The sequence below is a fragment of the Lutra lutra genome, chromosome 3 (assembly GCF_902655055.1).
Source record: "Lutra lutra chromosome 3, mLutLut1.2, whole genome shotgun sequence".
Taxonomy (NCBI): Eukaryota; Metazoa; Chordata; class Mammalia; order Carnivora; family Mustelidae; genus Lutra; species Lutra lutra.
In genome coordinates this window covers 37,175,540-37,200,967 of record NC_062280.1, presented here as the reverse complement: position 1 = coordinate 37,200,967, position 25,428 = coordinate 37,175,540, and the positions used below count along the sequence as shown (strand labels likewise).

Here is a 25,428-nt window from a genome sequence, read left to right as displayed (position 1 = left end):
AAAGACATTTTTATTAGTCAGAATTGTATTGCTCTGGGCCAAACGCCCCATTAATACTTCTAGGAAACACATGATAGAAAATAGCTGTAATATTCTGTTTCTAGAAGCTGATTCCTTACACGAAGGAAGGACTTTTTAAAAAATGTAAATACATAAATAAAATTTAGAAAATCAGCATAATTGGGCATATTCACTTTCTATGGAAGGAGGATACCAGGCTTTTCATCTTGGAGTATGCAGTGCTCACGCTTTATAAACACTCTCTTCTGATCAAGCAACCTGGCTGTGGTCTTCAGATCCAGCTCCTTATACCACAGTGGCCTAGTTAAGTTTTGTCAAATGGCTAGGTGTCTTGTTTTATCGTCATTCTACAGGAGTAATCAGAGGCATTGAAGAAATAGGGAGTTCTTAAAGAAAATATATGTAGAATTGTCTTCCTAAAAGTGATATTTGAAGAGAGCTCATTTATAAAGTTGTAAAAAGAATTCCTTAGAGCAAAGGGAGACTGGAATCTGGAATGCCAGGAGGGGCACACTTGAGATGGGTAGGGGAGTGGGGAGGGGAGAGGCCGAACCTGTATCCATGCAGTGGGAGGAGACACATGTGGAAGTCAAGATCAGGACTCCCTGGCAGTGAAAGTTAACAGGACCATGAGCTCTGTCTATTTAAGCCAGAATATCCATGAGTGGTGGTACCACTGAGGTCACTGGGAAGACGAGCGAGGGGACTAAGTAGCAAAAGAAGTCCCTGCATTCAGATTCAGCCAGCCACAAGATTCCCTGACCACCTAAGGAAACTTCTTTAGGCACTGACCACACTGACATCTGGGAAATCACAGTTGCACTGAGACCAGAACGCAGCTAAGGAGGGCTGTGGCGGGACGGATTTCCTCTGTCTTCAGCAAAAACAGGCCGGAATCTTGCACATCTCTTGGCATGAGAGCAGCCCGATTCACGCTGAGATGGAGGGGTGGGGCTTCATGTACTACACACACGAGTTCCTTCTTCGGAAAATGCCAATTCAGTAATCCTCTGTGGGAGACTTCGTGTAAAACTATCAATTATGGCTTATGTTGTAGTTTGAATGTGATTTAGCTTCTCATTCCTACGTTGGAAGACGTCTGTTCACCTCGCTGTGCCTCCAGCAATTGCTCTGCTATGCTTGAGATCCCAATAGGCTAGTCTTCTGTCCTCTACAACTTGGTTCCTTGAGCATCCTTTTTGCTATGTGTGAAGAACTCCTGGAAGGAGCTTGCAGTGCCTTTTTCTTTTCTTTTCTTTTTTCTTTTCTTTTCTTCTTTCCCCTCTTCTTTTCTTTTCTCTTTTGCTTTTTTTTAACCAAAAAGTAGAACTCTGAAAACCCAAAATAGCTTAGAGCATTTTGTGGAGTTGAGGATGATGCTGCATGGTGGGAACTAAGCAAGTGATCTTTTTTTTCCTGAATTCTTGTAGTTTCCCCAAACCTTTATAGTATGTATTAAATATCCCTAGTTAAAGGGGTCTAAAGTTTAAAAAAAAAACAACTCATATAGCATTCTATTTTGGGGTGTTTAAAAACACACCTGCCATCCCTGCTCCCTACCACTTAACTTAAGGGTTACCCTCCTTCCAGTCTCCGAGATAAGCAGCCCTCTTGATTTTGGAGTCTGGAGTAAATGGTGCATTCCCCACCAGCCCTAAGAGCTTCTGCTTTTCCTGTGTCCTCCCAAGTTTGCTATTCTTTTTTTTTTTTTTTTTTAAGATTTTATTTATTTATTTGACAGAGAGAAATCACAAGTAAGCAGAGAGGCAGGCAGAGAGAGAGGAGGAAGCAGGCTCCCTGCTGAGCAGAAAGCCCGATGTGGGGCTCGAACCCAGGACCTGGGATCATGACCTGAGCCGAAGGCAGCGGCTTAACCCACTGAGCCACCCAGGCGCCCCCAGGTTTGCTATTCTGATTGAAATGCCCAGTTGTCACTTCTGCTAGTGTCAGAGAAGGAAAAAAGGATATGGCCTGGATAAATTTGAACCTTTGGCTTATGAATGCCTAAGAATGAGCCCCCTCATTTCTGTGTCCATATTTAGGAGACTTATCTCTGCGTTTCAAAAACGAGACCCACCCTGAAAGACCCTTGTGAGGGCTCATGCTCTCCAGGATGGAGAGCATCCTGTCTTCCTTAGCAAATTATGTATCTTCCTTAGCAAAGTATGTGTCCATCTTCTTGCATCTTAGAAGGTTGATGTGTCCAGTAGCTTCTTCCAAGCAAGAGAAGAGTCAAGAAATGAGAATTGCCCCTTTCTTATAATTGCCAAAGGCCAAAGGCATGCATCCATCCTCAAATAATACATGACCATTAAATCCACTGTCCCTTTGACAATTGGTAAATTTTGTATTACCTATGCTTTGGAAGCCTATACAAAACAATCCAAAATTAATGATAAGCCTTGATGCATGTCATAGTTTCTGACAGGTGTGTTTTTCTTAAATTTTGCTTCTCCTAACATTAAAAATCACATTCCCCTTTCTGATCGTATCAACATTACTGCATTATACTGCTTCTAAGTAGCAATTAAATAGCAATCAGCTTTCCTCTATTTATACATCTAACTTTATTCTGTTTAAAACATTGCTGACCATTCATAAATTATACTATATTTGCATTTCCTGAGCCTATCTGTTTCTGTAACTCTTGCATTTTGTACTTGAGACTCAAACTCAGTTATCACTTTTATACAGAAAATGCTCTGATCAACTTTCAAAGCATTCTTCAGCCAGCTGACATCTGTGTGATGTGGCAGAAGTAAACAAGTATGGCTTGATATTTCTGAATTGTTCTCCATGCTCTTAGAGCATTCTGTGACTCCACAGAGATACAATGTTGTTTCTAGGAAACAAGTAATTGTGTAGCCCAAGAAAAGCAGGGAGATATCCATAACTGTCCCTGAGGCTCTGCCTAGTTCACTTATTGCCACATTAGGATGCACTCTGGCCCAGGTCAACACACAGACTCTCTAAATTACATACACGAGGACATGAATTTCGAAGAAGAGACCCCTTTTTGTTCATGAAAAAAATCTCCATTTTAGACTCAGACAGGTCCATCCATTTGTGACATTTGTCAGAGATGGACACTCCATAAATCAGTTGGTTCCTTGTGTATTTATCAGAGGCAAGTTTAGTTAGACCAGGTACCTATTGCTAGAAGCAATAGGGTAATGACTCTCCTGCTATAAAAATACAGTTTATCTAGAGATACATTTATGATGAGGTAGGACAATGTTGCCTTCTTTCCTATCTCGGGGTACTGCCTCCCACCTCCTGCACAGTAAAGACAGAGAAGGAGGTACAGATCTTGTGCTTATCATTTCCTTTTTCAACCTTCCCAACCAACTATGATCTGGTGCTTTCTAGGCATTCCCTTCCTCAATAATGGAGGATTGTTTTATTCCAGGTCCTAAAAGACTCCCTTATATTCCAATGCTTTAAAAATATTTGTTGACCAAGAATTAGAGGCTGCTGACCAACCAAAAGCCTGTATTTGGGGTCTTAGATGCACAGTGGACTGAAGTTGAATGTGCTCAGAATCGCGTGTGGGGAGTACAGGCTTATAAAGGCAAAAGCCACCAGGTCATGTAAATCATTTTGAAGGAATCGTGATTGGTGCTGACGAAGTTAAACTGACTGACTAATGTAGAATTGGCCACTTAGCCAATAGATGTTTCATTATTTCAGTCCAAAGCAGAAGGATGTATTTCAGGAGGTGGTCCAGTCAATATAGACAAAAAGGTAGCATACATACACAATGGGATACTCCTTACCTATAGAAAGGAATGAAATCTTGCCTTTCACAACCACATGGATGGACCTCGACAGTATCAGGCTACGTGACTAAATCAGACACAGAGACAAATACTAACATAATGCTGCATTTCGGATAATTGTACTATACACTTCATGTACATAGCAAACAGAGAGAGACATAAATGTTGAATATCTATGTAGATACTTTAGAAGAGTTTAACAGCTATAATATCTTATTATGATTATTATTATTATTATTATGACTGCCAGGTCTACACACTCTTAATTGGCTTCCCCATTATATATAAGCATTTTATGAAAAAAATTTAAATAACAAAACAACACATCAAGACTTAAAACCCCTCAAAGCCAGTATGTACTCCACAAGTAGTTGTGAAATGAACAAGTGAATGAATGAAAACTTACGGTGGGTGACATTACCTTTCTCTTAGAGATGGCATCCAAAGTTAGCATCAAATATAGTCTAGGGGCATCTGGGTGGCTTAGCTGATTAAGCGTCTGCCTTCTGCTCAGGTCATGATCTCAGGGTCCTGGGATCCAACCCTGCTTCAGACTCCCTGCTCAGCGGGGAATCTGCTTCTTCCCTCCCCCTCTAACCCCTTTCCCTCCTTGCTCTCTCTCAAATCAATAAATAAAATATATTTTTTAAAAAACTTAAAAATAGGTAGTCTAATTTATGCGTATGGTTTTATGAATATGGTTTGCACCAAGATAGAATCTAAATTAAGATTTTAATTTTAGAAGAAACTTAAAAAGGAAGAAAAATCATATCTTTACAAATTAAAAGGAAAATAAGCTGAGACAGAATAGCAATATGAACCTGGTAGAACATTTAAAATGAACTGAAAGCAGAAAATGACAACATCAGATACTGTTGAGGATGTGGAGCAATTGGGGCTCTCATACCTTGCTGGTGGAATGGAAAGTGGTAAATCCAGGTTAGAAACCAGTTTATCTGTTTCTTTTTTTAAATTCTTTATTTAAATTCAGTTTAGTTAGCATATACTGTATTATTAGTTTCCGGGATAGAGTATAGTGATTCATCAGTTTCAGATAACACCAGTGGTCATTACATCAAGTGCCCTCCTTAATGCCCATCACCCAGTTAGACCAGCCCCCCACCGACCTCCCCTCCAGCAACCTTATTTGTTCCCTGTAGTTAAGAGGTTCCTATGGTTTGCCTCAACCTCTGTTTTCATCTTATTTTATTTTTCCTTCCCTTTCCCTGCGTTCATCTGTTTTGCTTCTTAAATTCCATGCACAAGTGAAATCATGTGGTATTTGTCTTTCTCTGACTGACTTATAAAATTATCATATTACCTATTAACTTCATTCTTAGGTACTTACCCACGGCAAGACAAAACCTTAATTTCTGACAAAAATCACTAGGCATATGTTTATAGCAGCTTTATTGATATTAACCAAAAAATAAAAACAACCCAAATGGTCTTCACCTGGTAAATGGGTTTTATAAAAAATGTGTCTACATCCATAAAGTGAAACACCACCCCACAATAAAAGAAGGAAGAAAAAAATGCTAAACACACAACAATGTTGATGACTGTCAAACACATTAGGCCAAGTGAAAGAAACAGGTCACAAAAAGGTACATGCTACATGATTCCACCTACATGACATTCTAAAAAAGGCAACATTTAGGGGATAGAAATCAAATCAATGGCTTCCAGGGACTGGGACTTAGGAAGCATTTGACTACAAGGAGCAGGAAGGAATTTGGGGAGATGGTGGAGCTGAACCGTTGTTCTTCATCTAGTCTAGGATGGTGGTGACACAATGATGTGTGTTTTTTAAAACTCATAGAACTTTACAGCGCACCTGGGTGGCTCAGTTGGTTAAGCATCTACCTTCCACTCAGGTCATGATCCCAGGGTCCTGGCATCGAGCCCCACACTGGCTTCCTGCTCAGCGGGGAGTCTACTTCTCCCTCACCCACTCCCCCTGCTTGTGTTCCCTCTCTCTCTTCCTCTCTCTGTCAAATAAATAAATAAAATCTTAAAAATTAATTAAAAAAAAAACTTCAGAGAACTTTATACCAAAAGAGGGTGCATTGTGTAGGATCATGATATCTCCATGAAGGGTTACCTCCAGTAGAGATGCCATTAATTATACCACAGAGCACAGAGTTGACAGCATCTATGAGCAGCTGCCTTCATCTTAATCACCTCTTTGCCATCTCTCCCACTTACTATGCAAATCTGATGGACCTGCTCACACTATAGCCTTCTTCTCTAAGAAACATTTAATTAAATTTCTTAGAGTCTAGAACACCAGTGGGGCTTGGAGATTCTTCTCGGAATGATGCCATGGCTCTTCCAATGGGCTTCTCTTGCTCCCTTTATTTTATAGCTCTTGCTTTTTCTTTCTTCCATGAAAATTGTGTGTCACATTTGTAAGAATGATTTCTTTGAACCGTGGTTTCCGAAACTTTTTTTGTATTACAACTTCTTTTAAAAATAGTGTTTGTTTGAAACTGTTGAGTGAGCAGATGACCAGGGTTCCTTACCCTGGAACGGTCACCCAAGCCCCTGTTTACATTGATGTCTTAAAATTCCAGCACCCTTAACTTCTCTGAGTCTCCTTGTTTGGAGGGGCAGATGAATCTCTGCTTTTGAAGAAAAATGGATCCATTTTTCTGATGGTATTATTCAGTTAATTTTAAGCAGCATTCCATCATTAATCACAATGCATACATTAGGAAATTTCCTCTCTTAAAAGCTTTGGGGCTGCTTTACATCTTTATACTTACAATTATCAGAAAATGAAATTTGATAATGTTTTGATAGCAGAGCACTACAAAAATGCAGATCATGCTCTAATTTAAAATTCTTTGTTACCTTGGGATAAAAACCTTAAGAGAAATAAAAGCCTTGCAGAAACATAAAATATCATTGGGTGCCTAGATTTAACTCTCAAATTTTCTTTGTATTGAATAAATCACTCACAGGTTTTCTTTCTGAAACACAATCACTGGAAAAGAAAATTCCAAATATACATTACGTCAAATACAAAATGTTCTGGTGCCAAACAACAGTTTCTTAGTATCAGCTATATGTCAAGAGATAAGTGTGGAACACAAATTGAGTAAGATACTCATGCACCCACATCAAAATTGGAAGGAAAAGGCACACATGCACATTCTAAAATTCTGGTAGAAATATTGTTTTCATTATAGAGATTTCACCAGAAGAGGGAAACACTTGCTATGGGGAGAGGAGCCTTGGTTCAATTAGTTCTTGATGGTTGGAGAAGAACATTGACGGAAAAAATTCGGGGAGCAGATGAAAAGATATGAGGAAAACCCCATGCACCATAAAGACTGTGCTTTTTAGTAAACTGGTGGACTCTAGCAGGATATGTGCAGAAAGATAATTGGAGACAAAGCTTGGAAAATAGCTAAATTGGGTATAGGGAGCTTGATAAATTGGAGTTTGATAAATGTCCATGAAATGATTAACAGGTGGGAGCTGAATTAGGATCTGTCTATATGTATTTATATATATTTAAATTCAATTAGCCAACATATAGTACACCATTAGTTTCAGGTGTAGATTTCAGGATTTAAGGCATTGCTTCAATGTGTCCAGGTTACTAAGAGTTTATTTCTCCTTCCCCATTTCGTGTCAAAATAAATTTATGTGAGCTGGATCTCTCTATAAGAAAGAGAAATTACTGAAAAATAGAGCAGACAGATCTTTCTTTATTGTTTAGAACACCCGTTCATTTTTACGAGAATGTGTGTCATTATTACTTCAAGTTTGTGAACACGCAGAATATTTATTATTAGCTCTTCATCTGAAATATATAAACCTGCATCTAAAAATAGCAGATAAATAAATGAGCTATGGAGAACCTGGTGAGTTTTTCTCTTTTCCCCCTCAGAAAGTGACTCTCTCAGCAGGGCGGTCATATTCACAAGGCTTCAAAATCATTAGATTTTCAAGTACGTATTCTTCCTTCTAGCATTCCTGCGTCTCTAATTGTCTAAAGGCTCTTCACAGGTTAAAATTGCCTAATATGTGATGCTAGTGGTTCATTGAAGGCTGAATTTTTATTCTCTTTGCTTATTTGGCCTTTCATATATCTGGGAGAGGAGGAGGCAGGGGGAGGGCAAGCAGGAGGAGGAGGGGGAGAGTTACATGCTGCTTAGTGTAGAAGTTACATGCCTTCAGATCACATGAATTAATTTCTTACAAAAACTGAGGCTGGAAGCTAGTGAGTGATTTAACCAAACAGTAGGCTTGGAACTGGGACTCAAACCTCCTTATCACCCAGAAAGAGCCCTGAAAGAGATGAATAAACGCATAGACTGGGATTCCTTAAAACACAAGGACAAGAAATTATGTATTTTACCAACTTGCAAAGGAGCACCAGCAAATGGGGGCTTTGGATTTGGAGAGCCCGTCTCAAATCCTAGTTCACCACTAACTAGGTAAATTATTGACTCCTCTAAGCCCAAGAAAAGAGAATAATCATTGTTATGATAGCTAATGTTTATTGAGAACTTGTTATCTTTAAGCACATTACATATATGTCTAGAGTTTAATTCAGGTAGTATATATATTAGGGCCGTAGTCCAGAACATTCTCAGTAAATGTAGTATTATTTAGTCAATAGTTAAAGAATATAGGTGTTATCTCTATTAATGAAATGTATAGGGCAACTTTATTTTCATTATTAACATAATCGAGTGAACTATTTCTTTAATTATGATGAATAAAATTCAAATTTTAAGTTTACATAGTGAGTGAATACTTTCATCAAACAAAGCTCCTTCAAAATATTTCTTCTAAGGCATTGAAAGATTTAGGTTTAATTTTTTTTTTTAAGATTTTATTTATTTATTTGACAGAGATCACAAGTAGGCAGAGAGGCAGGCAGAGAGAGAGGAAGGGAAGCAGGTTCCCTGCTGAGCAGAGAGCCCGATGCGGGGCTTGATCCCAGGACCCTGGGATCATGACCTGAGCCGAAGGCAGTGGCTTTAACCCACTGAGCCACCCAGGCGCCCCGAGATTTAGGTTTAATTTTTATTTTTTTTTATTTATTTATTTTTAAATATTTTATTTATTTATTTGACAGAGAGAAATCACAAGTAGGCAGAGAGGCAGGCAGAGAGAGAGGAGGAAGCAGGCTCCCTGCTGAGCAGAAAGCCCGATGTGGGGCTCGAACCCAGGACCTGGGATCATGACCTGAGCCGAAGGCAGCGGCTTAACCCACTGAGCCACCCAGGCGCCCCTAGGTTTAATTTTTAAATGCGACTTCTTTTCTCGGACATTTCTCTTTCCTCTGAAGCAAAGATGTACCATAGGAAAGACACTCGGTATCCCAGGGATATGGAATAGCCAAATAGGAAGTCTTTCTAGCATTTTCCACTGAGTAAGCAGATCCAAAAAGCTGTTTATTTTCCTCATGGCTAGGATAGGACAGAACAAGTTCTTTGCATATTTTCGGTTGTAATTTACTTTAAAAATAGGTGCAGAAATACTCTTAAAGTAGAAGACTTGACAGATTCATTGTTCTGCCCTCATTTCTCTGTTGAAGAAGTTAAATGCAGGAGAAATCCGGCAAGTTAGCCAGCTCTGGTCACATCAGCCTCGTCATGAGGCAGTGTGTATCACAGCTGTGGGCATCTCACAGTGGGAGGTGTCAAGCTGAGGCCTTTGGGTGTCTCCATCTCTGCCTCTCAGTGTTTCACCAGGAAAACATGCCAACCCGGCTACCACTTACTGAAAGACCTGAGTGACTTGTGTCTGAACTCTATCCTGTTACTGAGGCTGACCTTGGATAAAAATAGTTCATATGTTCTGATAAATGACAGTTGCTTTCATTTGTTGACATATTTTGTTACAACCATAATTCTATGTTCTTTGAATATATAGAAAGCAGAAGATGCCCAGTGCCTACTTTTTGAGGAGTGAGCTTTGAAATGACTAAGAAGTGATTATAGTCGGAGTGTTTATTATACTGCACAGTGAAGTATTATTAACTGGTATGTTCATTTGATGTCTCCCTTTTAAGTCTCTAACGTTCTTATGGTTCAGAGTGAATGAAAGCTTTATTCTAAAGCCATGGGTGTTGTAAATTTTAAAGATCACAGAAAGGCAAAGAGCAGAAGCATGACAATATGGGTTTCTTTCAGTGTTAACACAAATAGATATAAAGCCATGTTTGTTTTGTTTTGTTTTGAGAAATTCTAATACTGATAATACTGGCCAAGTGGATTAATTTAAATATTATAATTTACATCACAAAATGTTTCTTCTCCTTAAAGAAAAATGTTACCTTAGAATGTCACTCATGGAAAATAACCTTAAAATGGAGATCCCTGGGGCACCTGCATGGCTCATTTGGTGTCTGACTCTTGATTTCAGCTCAGATCATTAGATCGAACCCCACTTTCGGTTCCACAGTAGGCATGGAGCCTGCTTAAGATTCTCTCTCTCCCTCTATGTCTACACTTCCTGCTCATGCTCTCTATCTCTTAAAAAAAAAAAAAAAAAGGAAGTCCATGAGAAGGTATAGTTATAGTAATAAAAATGAGATGTATGTATGAGATGTATGAGATGTATGAGATGTATGTTTGGGAAACATACCCCAAATTAAAATCATTTTGTATGGGTTATGGAAGACTGCATAATTAAATTATTTCACCTAAAAACCTTGGTACTTTCAAAACCAAATCCAAAGCCAGTTTCTGAGCAACTTGGGGGAAAAACTCAAATCTCTCTGAGTCTCAAGACTTTTCACCTTCAAAATAAGAATTTCTGTGAAGATCCTTATCTTTAAAATAACTCCTACCTTGTAGCATTGCAATAAGGATTAAATTAAAAGGTAAAAAAAAAAAAGAAAGAAAGAAAGAAAGAAAAATTTAGCACATTTTCCAGCACATTCTAAGCATACAAGAAAAAATCATAGCTGTAACTATTAATACTACAAAATGCAGAACCAAAATCACACCTTAGATTAGAATATTTGCTAAGGACAATTTGTCTTCACAGATCTGAAATGCTTTCAAATCCACTAATTTCAAGTGAAAGCATTCAATTTTCTATTTTCCTTTGTAGTTCATTTCAAATAGCAATAGTGAAAAGCACGTATTGAAAGGATAACCTGCTATCTGCATGCCACAGTGTAAGACACTTGTCCTCACCCTGAATATTCAATGATCCCACCAGGTGAGTATTATTTTCTCCATCTGCAGGTGTGGAAGCTGAAATCAGAATTGAAGTTAGCTGCACAAGGTTATTCTACCATTAATTACTAAGCTAGGATTTCAACTTGGACCACTCATACCCATGCTCAACTCTATTTCATACTGGAAGAGAAAGTGATTAGCAGTGAGGAGTGGGGTGGACCAAGAGCCTTTTTCTACTTTAAATAAAGTGAGTCTAGATCAATAGTTCTCAATTTTGGGGGGGAAGGGGATTGAAATTCCCTTACACTCTAAGAAAATTATTGAGGACCTTGAGAAGCTTTTGTTTATAGGGGTTATACTTTCTGATATTTTTCAAATTATCAATTAAAGCTAAGAAAGGCTTTTTAAAATTATTCACATTAAAATAATAATAATTTTTATTTTAAAAATACTTTGAAAATAATAATAAACACATTACGTTAACATGCATATTTTTAAGTCTTTATTTAAATTCCAGTTAGCATACAAAGTTTTAGGTGTAAATATAGTGATTCAGCACTTCTGTTTAACACCTGGTGTTCATCAGGACAGATGCACTCCTTCATCCCCATCACCTATTTCACCCATTCCCCCCATCCCCACTCCTCTGACAAGCATCACTTTACTCTCTGTAAATAAGAATCTATGTCTTGATTTCTCCCTCTTTCTCTTTCCCCTCTTTGTTCATTTGTTTTATTTCTTAAATTCTACATATGAGTGAAATCATATGACTTATTTCACTTAGTATTATACTCTCTAGTTCCATCCATGTCACTGCAAATGGCAAGATTTCAATCTTTTTTAGGGCTGTGTAATATTCCATAGTATATAGACACACCACATTGTCTTTATTTAAAAAAATAGCTAAAATCAACAAGGCAGGAATTAATATGCATGTTTTTTATGTAAAATAAAAGTGTTATTTAAAAAAAAAAACTTTTAGTGAGAAGAGGAGTGATTTCATTTTAGAATTTAGCAAATCTCCTTAATATCTCACTTGACATAAGACAGCCAGACTTTGCTGTTGGCTTCTGCATGTGGCCAGTTGTGCCCTTACACTGTCGTGGGTCCTGGAGAACTCAATGGGAACCTTAAGAGACAATGATGGTGAAATAGACAAATAAAGTCTTCCTGTTATTATAAATATAGTTTGATGGCTGGCCTCCTTGGAAGATCTCAGAGACCCCTGGGGGCCCAGCCTGCGCTTTAAGAATCACAGTTTAGGTAAAATGTGCAAGAGAACTGAGAAGCTCTGTTGTCAGCTTTAGTCCACAGTCATAGCCTAAGTTCATCATTCAAAATTACCTGCTTGTCCACTGCATGCCCTTTGTATTCTTCTAGAAAAGGACAATGGAAATCTGTCATCTCTAGTAATAATAAACATTGAGTGGGAAAAGATTTAAAGGTAGTAATATTTCTCAGCAAAAATAAAAAAGAAGTATTATGGAAAGATGTATGAGAATTATATTTGGTTAACTCACACAGACAAAAATACACACGTTTTTATCTATACAGTGTAACAATCCTTTGTTATACAGATGGAATGTAATTTGAAGTGTCATTCTATTTTTGTGGCAATAACCAAACTGATTAAATCTATTCTATTGCTTAAGTGAAGGTAGTGAGTCAATAAGAGCAGACGTGTACCCTAATAAAGTAGAGGGCACCGGGGGGGTTGGGAGCGTTGGAAATCTCGCATAAGTTGGGAAAAATCTTATACACTGTTTGGGTAGTGTTAAGACACATTAGAATTTGAATTGTTTGGTTATTCATGAGATTGCAGCTTCAAAATGTCTTGTCACAGAAATAAAATGTTTCTTCCTTGCTTTAAAATCCAAGCCCAGAAACCAGTCATTTGTTAATCATATTTGGGTTTTTTTGATTCATGAATTCAAATTTGTTTTGCTTTACTGTGCTGTTTCAACATGGAAAATGACTGTCATGATGCACTTTACTTATTCTTAATAATTTTTGAACTTAACAAAGTACGTTAGGTATTCTGTAAGAGTTGAACCTTATTAAAAAACAAAAAAGAATTGAACCCCGTTTCACAGACATGTTAGCAAAGCTGAAGCTGAAAGCATATCATTTCAGTAGCAATACTGCACCAAAAGGAAAAATACTACATTTTTTAAGATTGAAAATATTCCCACAGTGCACCAACACTACCACTAAAATGAACTTTGATCCCCATTGTCAACTGAACCATACCCCAAAATAATCATTTGAAGTTTCCACAGGTTGGACATCATTGAAGTTTCCGGATATTGGATTTAATGACAGAAGGAACATCAGTATTAACATCAACGTATTCCTCTAAAACCAACAACTGGCTGAATATTTCACACATTCTAGAGGTGCTTTTATCACGTAAGTTTTTTTCCAGTATCCGGATGCTCTGAAGTGAAGAAAACACCTACAGGTCCTTCAGAAAACAGCTGCTTGTTGAACTAGAAAATCTGGCCGTGTAACACTAAGAAGGTTTTCTTGATTCCCTCCAGGTTCTTTGCAGCAATAGCCTGCTCGAGTCTACAGACTACTGGCTACAGAATCAGAGGACTCCCTGCCAGATCGGTTTTGTGGAAGACAAGTCTGAAAACTGTGCTTCTGTAAGTAAACACAACTCTCTCAGGGTATAATTTGAGAAAGCAGGGAGTCCGGCGCATGTGCTCATGCTAAAGATGGAAGTTTCATAATTCATTAAATACAAGGTTAGGAAAGTATCGTTTTGAAAATGCATAACGGGTTTATATGGACCATTAACAAAATGGCATGCTGAGCTCTTGTCTCTACTCTCATTTTGCTCATTTCAACGGGTAAATTAACCTGATCAATTCTCTGAAAAGGAAAAACAATGTTTATATTTTCAAAACTGACTGAGAAAGAGATTCAGAAATAGAACTGGATGATGAGAAATAAGAGACCATTCAAGTGCTCTCTTGGATTCTTCTCAGTATATTTTATAATTGCTGCTAGTAGGTTATTTTCCAACATGAAAATTGTGTAGAAATTTTCTACCATTCTTATAAGTTATAGTCATTATCTGAAAACTTTTTCAACACAAGAACTATGAAGCCATGAATTTTAATATACAGGAGCTGAGCTGTACATACAAAACCTTCCTTTTCAAGGCATGTTCTTATAAACAAATGTTTATAAGAAATAAATATTCTTATAAACAAAATTATTATCTTAATATATGGGTACATATTCTTGATAGGAGAAATCAATAATATGATTTATTTTTCCTGTTGAAAGATGCTCCTTCCTGTATGTTCTACAAAGTCACATATTTCATTTTAATTGAAATCACCTAGCCCTTATGGGGTCATAATTACAGAGACTGGGGTAGAGCATTTCCAAAGTGGAAAGAAATGTAATTCTCATGACTAAACTGAGAACTTCAGCTCTGAGCTATTCTTGGAGGCAAGTTGAATGCCAGCATTTCTGTTAAAAGAAAAAAAAAAAAAAAAAAAGAAGAAGGAAGCTGAAAATGGGATGAAGAAGCTTTTTATATAAAATAGGCAGAACCAGTACTGGCAGACAGAGGATGTAAGCATTTCACACTGCAGAATCTCATCGTGCAAAGAAAGCAGAGTCAATTCAACAGACTTATTTCAATCTCTGTTTAAGCAAATGATTTTATTTTTTTTCTTTAAATTTTATTTATTTATTTGACAGACAGAGATCATAAGTGGGCAGAGAGGCAGGCAGAGAGAGAGGAAGGGAAGCAGGCTCCCTGCTGAGCAGAGAGCCCGATGTGGGACTCGATCCCAGGACCCTGGGATCATGACCTGAGCTGAAGGCAGCGGCTTAACCCACTGAGCCACCCAGGCGCCCTAAGCAAATGATTTTAATCCCACTACTTCTAGAATGTTTAATTCTTTATCCAGATAACTGGTTGCTGTCCAGAAATCTTTGGGGAAAACAAAAGGGATTAGGTGGCAGGTAATTTAATAGTGATAACCTCCTTTACAAATTCACTTCTGAGGTCAGTTAGAAAACGCAGACATCTGTGGATACAGGTTTCTAATCACACAGTTGTCCATTGTAAAAGGAAGAGAAATGGAGGGTAGAATCTTTCCAGCTACATTCTGGAAAAAACTTTCATCTGAGCAGCTCCTGTATTAAGAAGTGTCCCACTTGGAGGAGCACCTTGGGTGGCTCAGTCCATTAAACATCAGACTCTTGATTTCCGCTCAGGTGGTGATCTCAGAGTTTTGAGATGGAGCCCTGAGTTGAGCTTCACACTCAGCTGCGAGTCTGCTTGAGATTCTCTTCCCCTGCCCCCTCAATTAAATAAATAAATAAAACCTTTAAAAAATGAAGGCTCCCATTTGGAGAAAGTATGAAATTTGGGGCACTAAAAATTGTGCAGTGGAAGGTGAAGAGGTCTTCTTGAATCTTTACATTTTTGGAATCTGGACTAAAGATCTGCAATTAGAAATGCTAAATTTATAGCCAGATTAAAGATTACCATTGGATCTCCCTAAGTGAAGAGAATTCTCCTCCCACTCCCCACCAGTCCCAGTGGATTCAAATTTGGGCTTAAAACCATATGACTTCCTTCATTAATTCTTTGTCCCTTTATAGTGTCAGATGACAATAGTGAGGTTGAGCTGATTCATCTTGCCTTTACAGTTCTTTCTATTCTTTCCAAAAGGGAAAAAACCCAAACACTAATAAAAGGTATACTGGAAATTTTGTTTGCCCACATGTTTATAAAAATTACCCATGACTCTAAAGCTAAAAGAAATTTTGAAATCTCTATCTTGTAGTCCTAAATTGTCCCAATCTCTCAAAAGTATCCTTTAGTTCCTTTTTCTTAAAGTGTGAATCCTTTCTTTCTTTATGACTTGGCACAGATTTCTAGGATGAAAAGAGGAAACAGAGTCCAGAGCTGAAGGGAAGCAATTCTAGAGGGAAAACAGAGGTGAACCATGGAGATATCTAATCAGGACCAGGACCTTTTAATCAAAACAATACATAGGAGTGACCAAAATGGTCAGGATTTGGGGGTGGGATGGGGTTTTTTTTAGGGTTTTATTAATTCATGTACTTTATTGCCTTTCAAAAACAAGTTTTCCATGGCAGGATGGAAATGAAAGGTATAATTGAAGGGAAAAATTACTGTACTTTAAAATCATGTCTTCGTTCAAGTTTCATTTAAAAATTCAGTTTCATAAAATCATCCCAAAGCAAAATCTCTTTTCAAATAACCAGAACAGAATCTGAGAAACCTGTAGCAATGTTGGCTCATATTTTATTACTTTGTACTCTGTTCATAGCTCTATGTTAATCATTGCTTCTTTAACTGACTTCTTCCCGATCAAAATTAGCAGCCAACTTTTTCAGATCCAACTTCTATTGGCTTAGGATCCAACATACTGAAGTCCAAGTGTCTGGACTTGCAGTTTCTTAGAACTCAGAACCTCAGCATACCAACACTTTCTGAATTCAAGACTTCCACTTAAAATTTTTATTGAGGGACAAACTCAGACTTGGAAAACCTTCAGAGTGTGGTGCTCATGGGTCAGTATGACTGTTATGAGTTCTTTTTTTCTTTTTTCTTTTTTTTTTTAGTTACTATTTCAATAGAGAACTGCATTCATTTCACAGCTAAAATGAAGAGCCTTAATGAAGAGTAGTTTGAAGCAGTCAGATACACCAAACAGGAACAGCTTGCCAGGAAGTCTGGTTCAAGCAGCCCCCTAGAGGTCACCCTTGAAAGTTTTTCACTAGGTATCAATTATAAACAATTTGTTTTCCTTTTTTTTTTCTTTTTAAGATTTTATTTATTTATTCGACAGACAGAGATCACAAGTAGGCAGAGAGGCAGGCAGAGAGAGAGAGGGAAGCAGGCTCCCTCCTGAGCAGACAGCCCGATTCGGGGCTCGATCCCAGGACCCTGGGATCATGACCTGAGCGGAAGTCAGAGGCTTTAACCCACTGAGCCACCGAGGCGCCCCTGCTTATGTTTTCCTAAATAGAATTCTCCTCTCAAACTATATCATTTCATTTTCTTTCTGATTTGTCTTCCCGGGGGAAAAAAAAAATACAGCAACCTTAACCTTCAGAGTCTTCTTTTTAACCTGATTTTTAAAACGATTTTATGTTTTTATTAGAGAGAGAAAAAGCAGGGGAAGGGGAAGAGGGGGAGGGAGAGAGACAAAACAACCCCGAGCTGAGTGTGGAGCCCAATGCTGGATTCCATTTCACAACCTCAAGATCATGATCTGAGCCAAAATCAGGAGTTGGATGCTTAGCCGACTGAGCCATCCAGGTGACCCTAACCTGATTATTTAAATGAAGGAAATGTGGAGGAAATTAATGGAATTGGAAGCCAATTTCCAAACCCAACAGCTGAGACATTATCTTAATAGAGGTCCTTAACACAAGGAGTAGGAATTGGACTTTTCAAGTCTCTTGACTTTTTTTTTTTAATTTAAAACTAATTTAGTTACTTTTAAATCTGCTATTACCCTTTGCTATTTACTCACATTTAATTTTCTTTTTTATTTTTCAGAAATCTTTTTTGTTTTAATGCTTCATTAAAATTACCTTGACAATTTACATTATTTCTATTTATAGCTACTGTCAGTATCTTTCCTTACTGGTCATTTTAAGACTTGGCTATCATCCTGCAAATAAATTACACCCTGCAGTGTGCATCTTAATTGACGAATCACAATATTTGAAAATGTGTTACATTTGCATTCAATTCTTAAATAAACAAATTAAATTATCAGGCAGGCTTCAACATTCCACACATGATATTGCAAAACTATGAAGATATTTGACAGCTGTTTAGTGACTTCTGATATCAATGCAACCCAGTGGCAAAAATGACAAAATGGCATCTTGGATGACTGTTCTTTATTCTATATTATTTCTGAAAATATTTCTATAACAAGTCTATTATGAAATTTAAAAAAAAGGTAAGTTAAGGAAGAGACAAATACTCTACTTGATATGCTGATCTATGGAAAAATCTAGACTTCCATGATTCAGGAAAAATATAATAGAACAATGAAAGGACATTTTACATTATCTAGTCCAGGTGTTTACCAAGCTTTCTAGCAACTTTAATGTTTTTTTCCTTAAAAAAATCAGGTTTGGAACTTATTTTTTAAATTCTTTAATTTTAGACTTATAGAAAAATTGCAAGAATTCCTAGAATTCCCAGATTCCCCGCATACTAACATTTTACTGCCTTTGCTTATCCTTCCCTTTGTGTGTGTATATGCATCTATGTGTAAGTGTCCATATAGGATCTTTTTTCTTTTTTCTAAAACTTTTGAGAAGGATCTGCAGACACAATGACCCTTTACCCCTATGTACTTCAGTGTGGAATATAAATATTTAAAACCAGGATTGAACCCAGAGCTGCAGAAACCCTTGTTCAGGCTCATAATTTGGTACCAACTGCACAATAATGTTCTTTAAATATTTATTCAACAATGTTCAAGGAGAAGTTAATGCCGCCCCCGTAAAAGTGAAAAATCAAATGCTGACAGTGAAGTCAGGCAGCCTGAGCAGCACAAATGCCCTGTATTTAAGGGAACCCACTCTCAGGAGGCAGTGTAGGGACTGTCAGGGGTCACTTGCCCACCTGAGAAGGAGCTCTCGACCCTCAGCCCTGGTAGATTATTCCTGCCAACTTCATCCAGGACTGCTCTTGAGCAGAAGTTCTGTTAAGTTACATTTTGTCTATGCTGATTTCCAGGTGTTTTGGTACCCACCCTCCACCCATGATTGATCCAGAAGAACTTTTTGGAGACTTGCTTCTTAATCCAGCCCTAGATGAAACAGAGAAAAGAAGGCAGCTCGGGGTACAGTTGAGCAGATGCTCACAACTGGTCTGTGTGACCTCACCTGGCCCTGGGTAGTAGTTCCTGAGGCTTTCTGGGAAATCCACAAGTCCCAGAGAAAAGTTTTGATCTCAATGAAAAAAGTTCCGCTAAACTTGACCAAGCCTCTAGAAGTCCATGAATAAGAAAGAACACTTTATGGTAAAGCATGACACAAAGGGGTGATAGATAAAAGAACCACCACCAAAGCAACCAGGTGTCTCTAAATCTGTAAGGTCACACAAGGGAAACTGACACCTAGAAACATGATAAATTGAACTGAGGTAGAGTTTTGTTTGTTTGTTTGTTTGTTTTAAAGATTTATTTATTTGTTTACTTGAATCAGAGATCAGAGATCTCTGAGAATCAGAGATCACAAGCAAACATAGAGGCAGGCAGGGAGAGAGAGAGGAGGAAGCAGGCTCCCTGCCGAGCAGAGAGCCCAATGCGGGGCTCCATCCCAGGACCCTGGGATCATGACCCGAGCCAAAGGCAGAGGCTTTAACCCACTGAGCCACCCAGGCGCCCTGAGGTAGAGCTTCTGATACAACTTGGGGTCTACACCTACAGTGTGTGTCCAAACAGTACAGTAGTAATATGGGTGTAGATGTTAGACCTAGTCTGTACATTTATCAAGGCCATGGATCCAAACTAAGAGGGAGTTTTTACAAGTTTATTTGAATCAAAAATTGAGTTCGTATTCTATCGCTATGTTGTAGGTAAAGTGCTGCACAATAAAAATTAAGATCCTTGATTTTCTTTAGTGGCTCAAGGAATTACAGTGTATATTTAAACATTAGTTAAACAGGTGGAGTAAGACTTCCAATAATTCATAATATGAAAAGGGATGAAGAGGGAAATCTAGGTGGTTATTTGTATGACTATTTAAGCTCAATGCAACTCCAGAAACCCATTTTTAAATGCTTACACTTCAGTAAACAATAGAAACAAAATGAAAAACAAAGTAACAAGTGTGTGTGTGTGTGTGTGTGTGTGTGTGTGTGTGTGTATAGTCTCAAGGTGTTAGTCTCAATGCATAAAGAATGATAAAGAAGGGCCAGAATTCATTATGAAAAAGTGAAATATCCGATATCAAAGTCGGCAAAAAGCCAAACATAAGAAATTCACTGAAAGGGCGCCTGGGTGGCTTATTGGATTAAACATCTGCCTTTGGCTCAGGCCATGATCCCAGTGTCTTGTCATCCAGCCCCACACAGGTTCCCTGCTCAGCGGGGAGTCTGCTTCTCCCTCTTCTTATGCACTTCTCCCCAGCTTGTGCTCACTCTCTCAAATAAATAAATAAAATCTCAAAAAAGTTCACAGAATAATACATTTGTTAATTTAGACTTGAAAAAATAATTAACTGCTCTAATAACCAAGGATAATCAACTATAACTCTTATAGAACTTGTCTCCAATAAGCTGGTTAAGATTGTAAAATTATTGCATCCAGTGTTGATGTAAGCACAGTTAAGAGGGCCCCCTCAACAGCCAATATACGGAGTGGAAATTGACAAAGTTAGTAAAATATTTCTGAAGAAAAGCTTTGTAATGTGTACTATCCAAAACATTTTAAATATTTATGACTATCGATCCACTTCTGGAAATATATTCTAAAGAAATGACCAGAGTTACATGGGGACTGATTTAAAATGCAGCCAACTTGCAAGGTAATGAATCCGGCACAACACACCAGACTGATTTAGAACATGGACTCTGGAGTCAGGCTGCTTTGATTTGAATCCCACCTCCCCTTTCTAGCTGAATAATCTCAAGCAAGCTGTTTAGTCTCTCTGTGTCTCAGATTTCTCATTTGTCAAAAGGAGATGTTATAGTACTTATCTTGTGGATTGTAAGGATTAGATGCATTAACATGTCTAAAGTTTTAGAATGGTGCCTGCACATAGTAAACATGACTAGGTATTCAATGAACTCAACAACATGTGATGGCAAAAAATAGAAAAATCTTGCATGCCCCATAATATAGGAATGGTTAAATAAATGTTGGACATTTATACCGTGAAGATTAATGCATCCTTTACAAAGGTTTGTAAATAAAAATATTTCAACACATGGAAAGAAAGTCTCATAATATAATTATGTATAAAAAAGGACTCCAGGGGCGCCTGGGTGGCTCAGTGGGTTAAGCCGCTGCCTTCGGCTCAGGTCATGATCTCAGGGTCCTGGGATCGAGTCCCACATCGGGCTCTCTGCTCAGCAGGAAGCCTACTTCCCTCTCTCTCTCTCTCTGCCTGCCTCTCCGTCTACTTGTGATCTCTCTCTGTCAAATAAATAAATAAAATCTTTAAAAAAAAAAAAGACTCCAAAATTGTACATAATATATATTAAACAAGACAAGTTAATCAGTTGGGTGAAGGAAAGAGGGAAGTCAAGAATAAGTACTATGGTTTGGGCTTGAGCTCCTAGATGGATGGAGGTTTCATTGACTGTAATGGTGGAGCAAGTTGGGGTGGGAGGAGGAGGATGGTGCTGAATGTCTTTCAGTCATCCAAGTGGAAATGTCAAGTTGGTAGTTGGGTGTACAACTTAGTGTTGTTGGCAAGATCAGATTGAGAGATAAGAGTTGAGGGTCTTCACAGGGACCCTCAGAGAGTAGAGAAGATCAGTCAAACGAGAGAGGGTGTGTAGGTAGAAAAAAGGGTTTGCAACTGATCATGGGGTATTCTGATAAGTGCTCAAATGGTGATCCCCATGTCCCAGGGTCTCCCCCAAAAGCAAGAGATTATTATTTCAGCATGTAAACCTGAGTTTCAAATACAAAATGGAGCATTTTATGTATCCTGATATTTTTGTGCTTAAAGTATAGTCCGATGAATAAACCTGAGTGTACTTTTAAATCTTGGTATTCATGCCATTTCTTAACTGTTTCTTTAAAATTCATTTTGACAGAAGAATGCATTATTAAAATAGCTTAGAATAGCTTTGAGTTTCAAGTTTCATACAATTCCTGCTATTATAGCAATTTTCCTCAGAGTGGAAAGCCTATCAATCAAGAAAAACTGAAAACAATAAATAATGTTCCTCATTAAATACCTTTCAGCTTCAAGGATATTGACTATATAATTTCTATTTCTTTTTAGTAGAATTGTTTGTTTGGATCAACATGTCTTTCTTAATCAGTTCTTCCAGAATTCCAAGAAAACTAGTTAGAAGTAATAGCATTTTTTTTTTTTTTACAACTTAGAGTATCAAGTTTAAAAAAAAAAGAATTTTTTTAAAAAGATTTTATTTATTAATTTGACAGAGGCACAGTGAGAGAGGGAACACAAGCAAGGGGAGTGGGAGAGGGAGAAGCAGGCCTCCCGCTGAGCAGGGAGCCCCATGTAGGACTGGATCGTAGGACCCTGGGATCATGACCTGAGCTGAAGGCAGACACTTAATGACTGAGCCACCCAGGTGCCCCAAGAAGAAGAAATTTAAAAAGTGGGCCTCACTAATAACTACGGTAGGATGTCTGCTCTTTAGGTCAGAGCCTCTGGAATACTATTTCTCTCTTTTGTAACCATATAAGCTCAACCTCTAGGTTTATTAGGAAATATGAAAGTGCTAAGAGAAGAATTTCTGCCCTTCCGTATTTGAATATTACTCTCTTATTAAGACCAGAAACAGCCCTTTCCTTACATTTCAGACAGTACCAAGCACAATGGCTGGTCCATAAAATCTGTCATGATGAAATTGGGTCAGATAACCTCAAGGCATTCTTTCCAGAAACATCTGAAGGGGCCAGAAGGGACAAAGGAAGGTTTGCCCCTTGCTAACTTGTGCCTTAGGTTTAGTTTAAAACAATACTTCAGCAGACAACCTAAGTCAATAGTGGCTCTGGTAGTTTTATTAGGCACGCAGGGATGATTTCTTCTTAAGCAGGATCAATCAACTTTGACCCTAGTGGTGGATTAGGCTGGATGATTCTTTGTTGTCGGGGAGCTTTTTTGTGCATATGAGGGTATTTAACAGCATCCCTGGCCTCCATCCAGTAGGTACCAGTAGCATCTACTCTCCAATTGTAACAACCAAAAATGCCTCCAGATGTTACCAATCTCTCCTGGCTGGGGTGGTGGATGAAGGGCAAAATCTAACCTGGTTGCAATTGCTGCTCTAAAGTTTCTCCAACTTCAACCCCTAGTCTCTCCTAAAGTATCTGCTATTCATAGGCTTCAACTTGAGCTGCCCTCATGCCTGCAGAGCCGTGGAGGGAAAGCAAAACCTCCACTACTCCCAAATGATCCTCACTCACCTATAACCCGCCCCCCATCATCAGCCATATGCACTGGGAGGGAGGACTGAAAAGGAAAATTCACGGGACAGTCAAAACCAGTTCAAAATACCTACCTGTGGGTCAAGGTCCATCCATTAATTTATGGCTGCTGCCTCTACCACACATAGATTCCAGTATCACTGGAACATCCCAGGCAACCAATTTTTAGATAGAGGTGTAGTACATTTATTTACAACATATTTTCCTTCTTTTATCAAATACAATGCAGTTACATAACAGATAACTAGAAAGCAAAAAGAAAAGAATAGCGCCCTAATTCTGATGCCTAATGGATCAACTCTTGGTACCCAGATTATTTCTTTCTACCCTTTCCACCACAAACCAAAAAGAACAAGCATGTCAGCCCATCTCAATTCCAAATGAGAATATATAATATATATATTGAAGGTCTCATTTTTAAGAGAACTCAGAAATTCTGTTATCTACATGAAACCTGATTTCTAAAAATTGAGCAGTTATAAAATTTTCTTTCAACATTGTATGAACAAAACAGAGCACATTTATTGGGTAGAATGAGCTGGTAGGACTCATTTCTGACAGCTGCCATTTCATCTGGTGAATACCTGTTGTGTCATTCTTGTTACCTGCCAGTTTTTATTTGCATTTGAATTCAGGACTTCCTTCACTAAACAATCCCTCAAGTGCTCTCCAGCTCAAAAATTGTTAGTGTAGGACCAAGTACATTATTGCAACCGTCTTTCTCATTACCTAAATTAGCTTGTCCAGGTTTTTACCACTCTCCATGAATAGACAACACCATCTTCTGTACTCTCTGAAAGATGAGTACTCTCTCATCAAAAAGATGATTTGGAAAATAAAGTCTTGACTAATCCGGAAAATAAAGGACAGTGGACATCAATTATGTCTACTTATTTCCTTTATTCATATGTGTGCATATAGCTACATATATTCATGTATGCATATACGTATAATGTATACTATATATTATATATATATTTTATAATATTATGTAGAATATATTTCTGTTGAAAGTGTCGTTCTAGTACATAAACTATCCACTTCACGAAGACTCAACCAAAAGAGTGGTCCAAAAGAAAAAACTTAATCCAATAGGTATATTTGGGCCCAAGCATCCACTTTGAGACCCTTCACCATCTGCCCTGTCCAAATTTGTCTTTTGATCAGCCCTCACTCCCAGCTACCGTCTTTCCCCAAGTTCATTGGAATACTTGCCATTCTTCAAACATCAGTTTCCCTTTGCCCATACTATTTCCCTGTGCTAGACTACCCTGGAGCCAGCCTCTTGCCTCAAAAATTCTTACAGACTTTTTTAGTCCAACTATGTTGGACTAAACATTTCAACTTTTAAGTATTGCTTATTCATGACAACTTGGGAAAAAAAATTGCATTCTTCTTTCAGATTAATTCCTGGGAAACTCACTGTAATTTCCTGCATTCCTTACTCATTAGGGACCGACAGCTAGTTTGTCAATTACTTTAATATTGCATTCCTTCAAAATCACTTTGTCTTAAAAGAACAAGTGGTCATCATTCTTAATAAAACTATTTACTGCTGTGCTGTTATTACTTATATATACTTTTCCATTCTTCCATATACTTATGTTACTCCAAATCTTCCTTAAAACACACATATTAAGACAAGCAAAAGACACTTTCCTAGCCCCTCTCTGCGTGTGAAACCATCCTGTCATATATTCCATGATCACCAAACTTAAAAACTAATAAAAAGTGTACTATCTCTGCTACCTGTCTACTACCTGGCTGTCTCACCGTTCTGTTGAAATTGTTCTTATCAATGTCACCAAATCCACTGATGTATTTTCACTATTTATATTACTGAGCAGAACGCACTGAGCTCATTCCACCACCCAGATTCTGAAAACTAGCTCTTTTCTCCATGGCTTCAGGAACATTTTTCTTCTAATTGTTTTCCTGCCTCTGGGGTCATTACTTCTTTGTTTTATTCCTGAACTTTTGCTCTCTACCACCTGGCACTTTGTGGTGGTGTTTTCCAAAGGCCTGTGCAAAAGCACGGTCCCTTCTTGATGACTGTTTTCACGTTCATCCATACCTCATGACTTTAGCCAAATCTATATGCCAGTGACGCTATCTGTGTACTATAGAATTATTTCTAGCTACTTGCTGGATACACCCAACTGAACATCTCAGAAATAACCCAAATTCAGTATAACTAGAGTTAAGTATCTAAAAATATGTTCTGCCCTCCAAATTTTCAATTTCCATTGATGGTTTTGTAACCTACACATTTCCCATGCTATGCTCCTTAGAATCACACTCATCTTGTGT

The 25,428-nt window shown here is 38.0% G+C and overlaps 1 protein-coding gene across 4 annotated transcripts in view; it reads left to right on the top strand.

Moving 5' to 3' along the window:
- The window catches only part of SPHKAP (SPHK1 interactor, AKAP domain containing), a 178,088-nt gene that overhangs the window by 40,662 nt on the left and 111,998 nt on the right, over window positions 1–25,428 (top strand). For all 4 annotated transcript variants that reach the window (XM_047722815.1, XM_047722816.1, XM_047722814.1 and 1 more), the window contains one exon: window positions 13,495–13,602. In XM_047722815.1, the coding sequence (XP_047578771.1) occupies window positions 13,495–13,602 (108 nt within the window). The remainder of the gene's footprint in view (window positions 1–13,494; window positions 13,603–25,428) is intronic.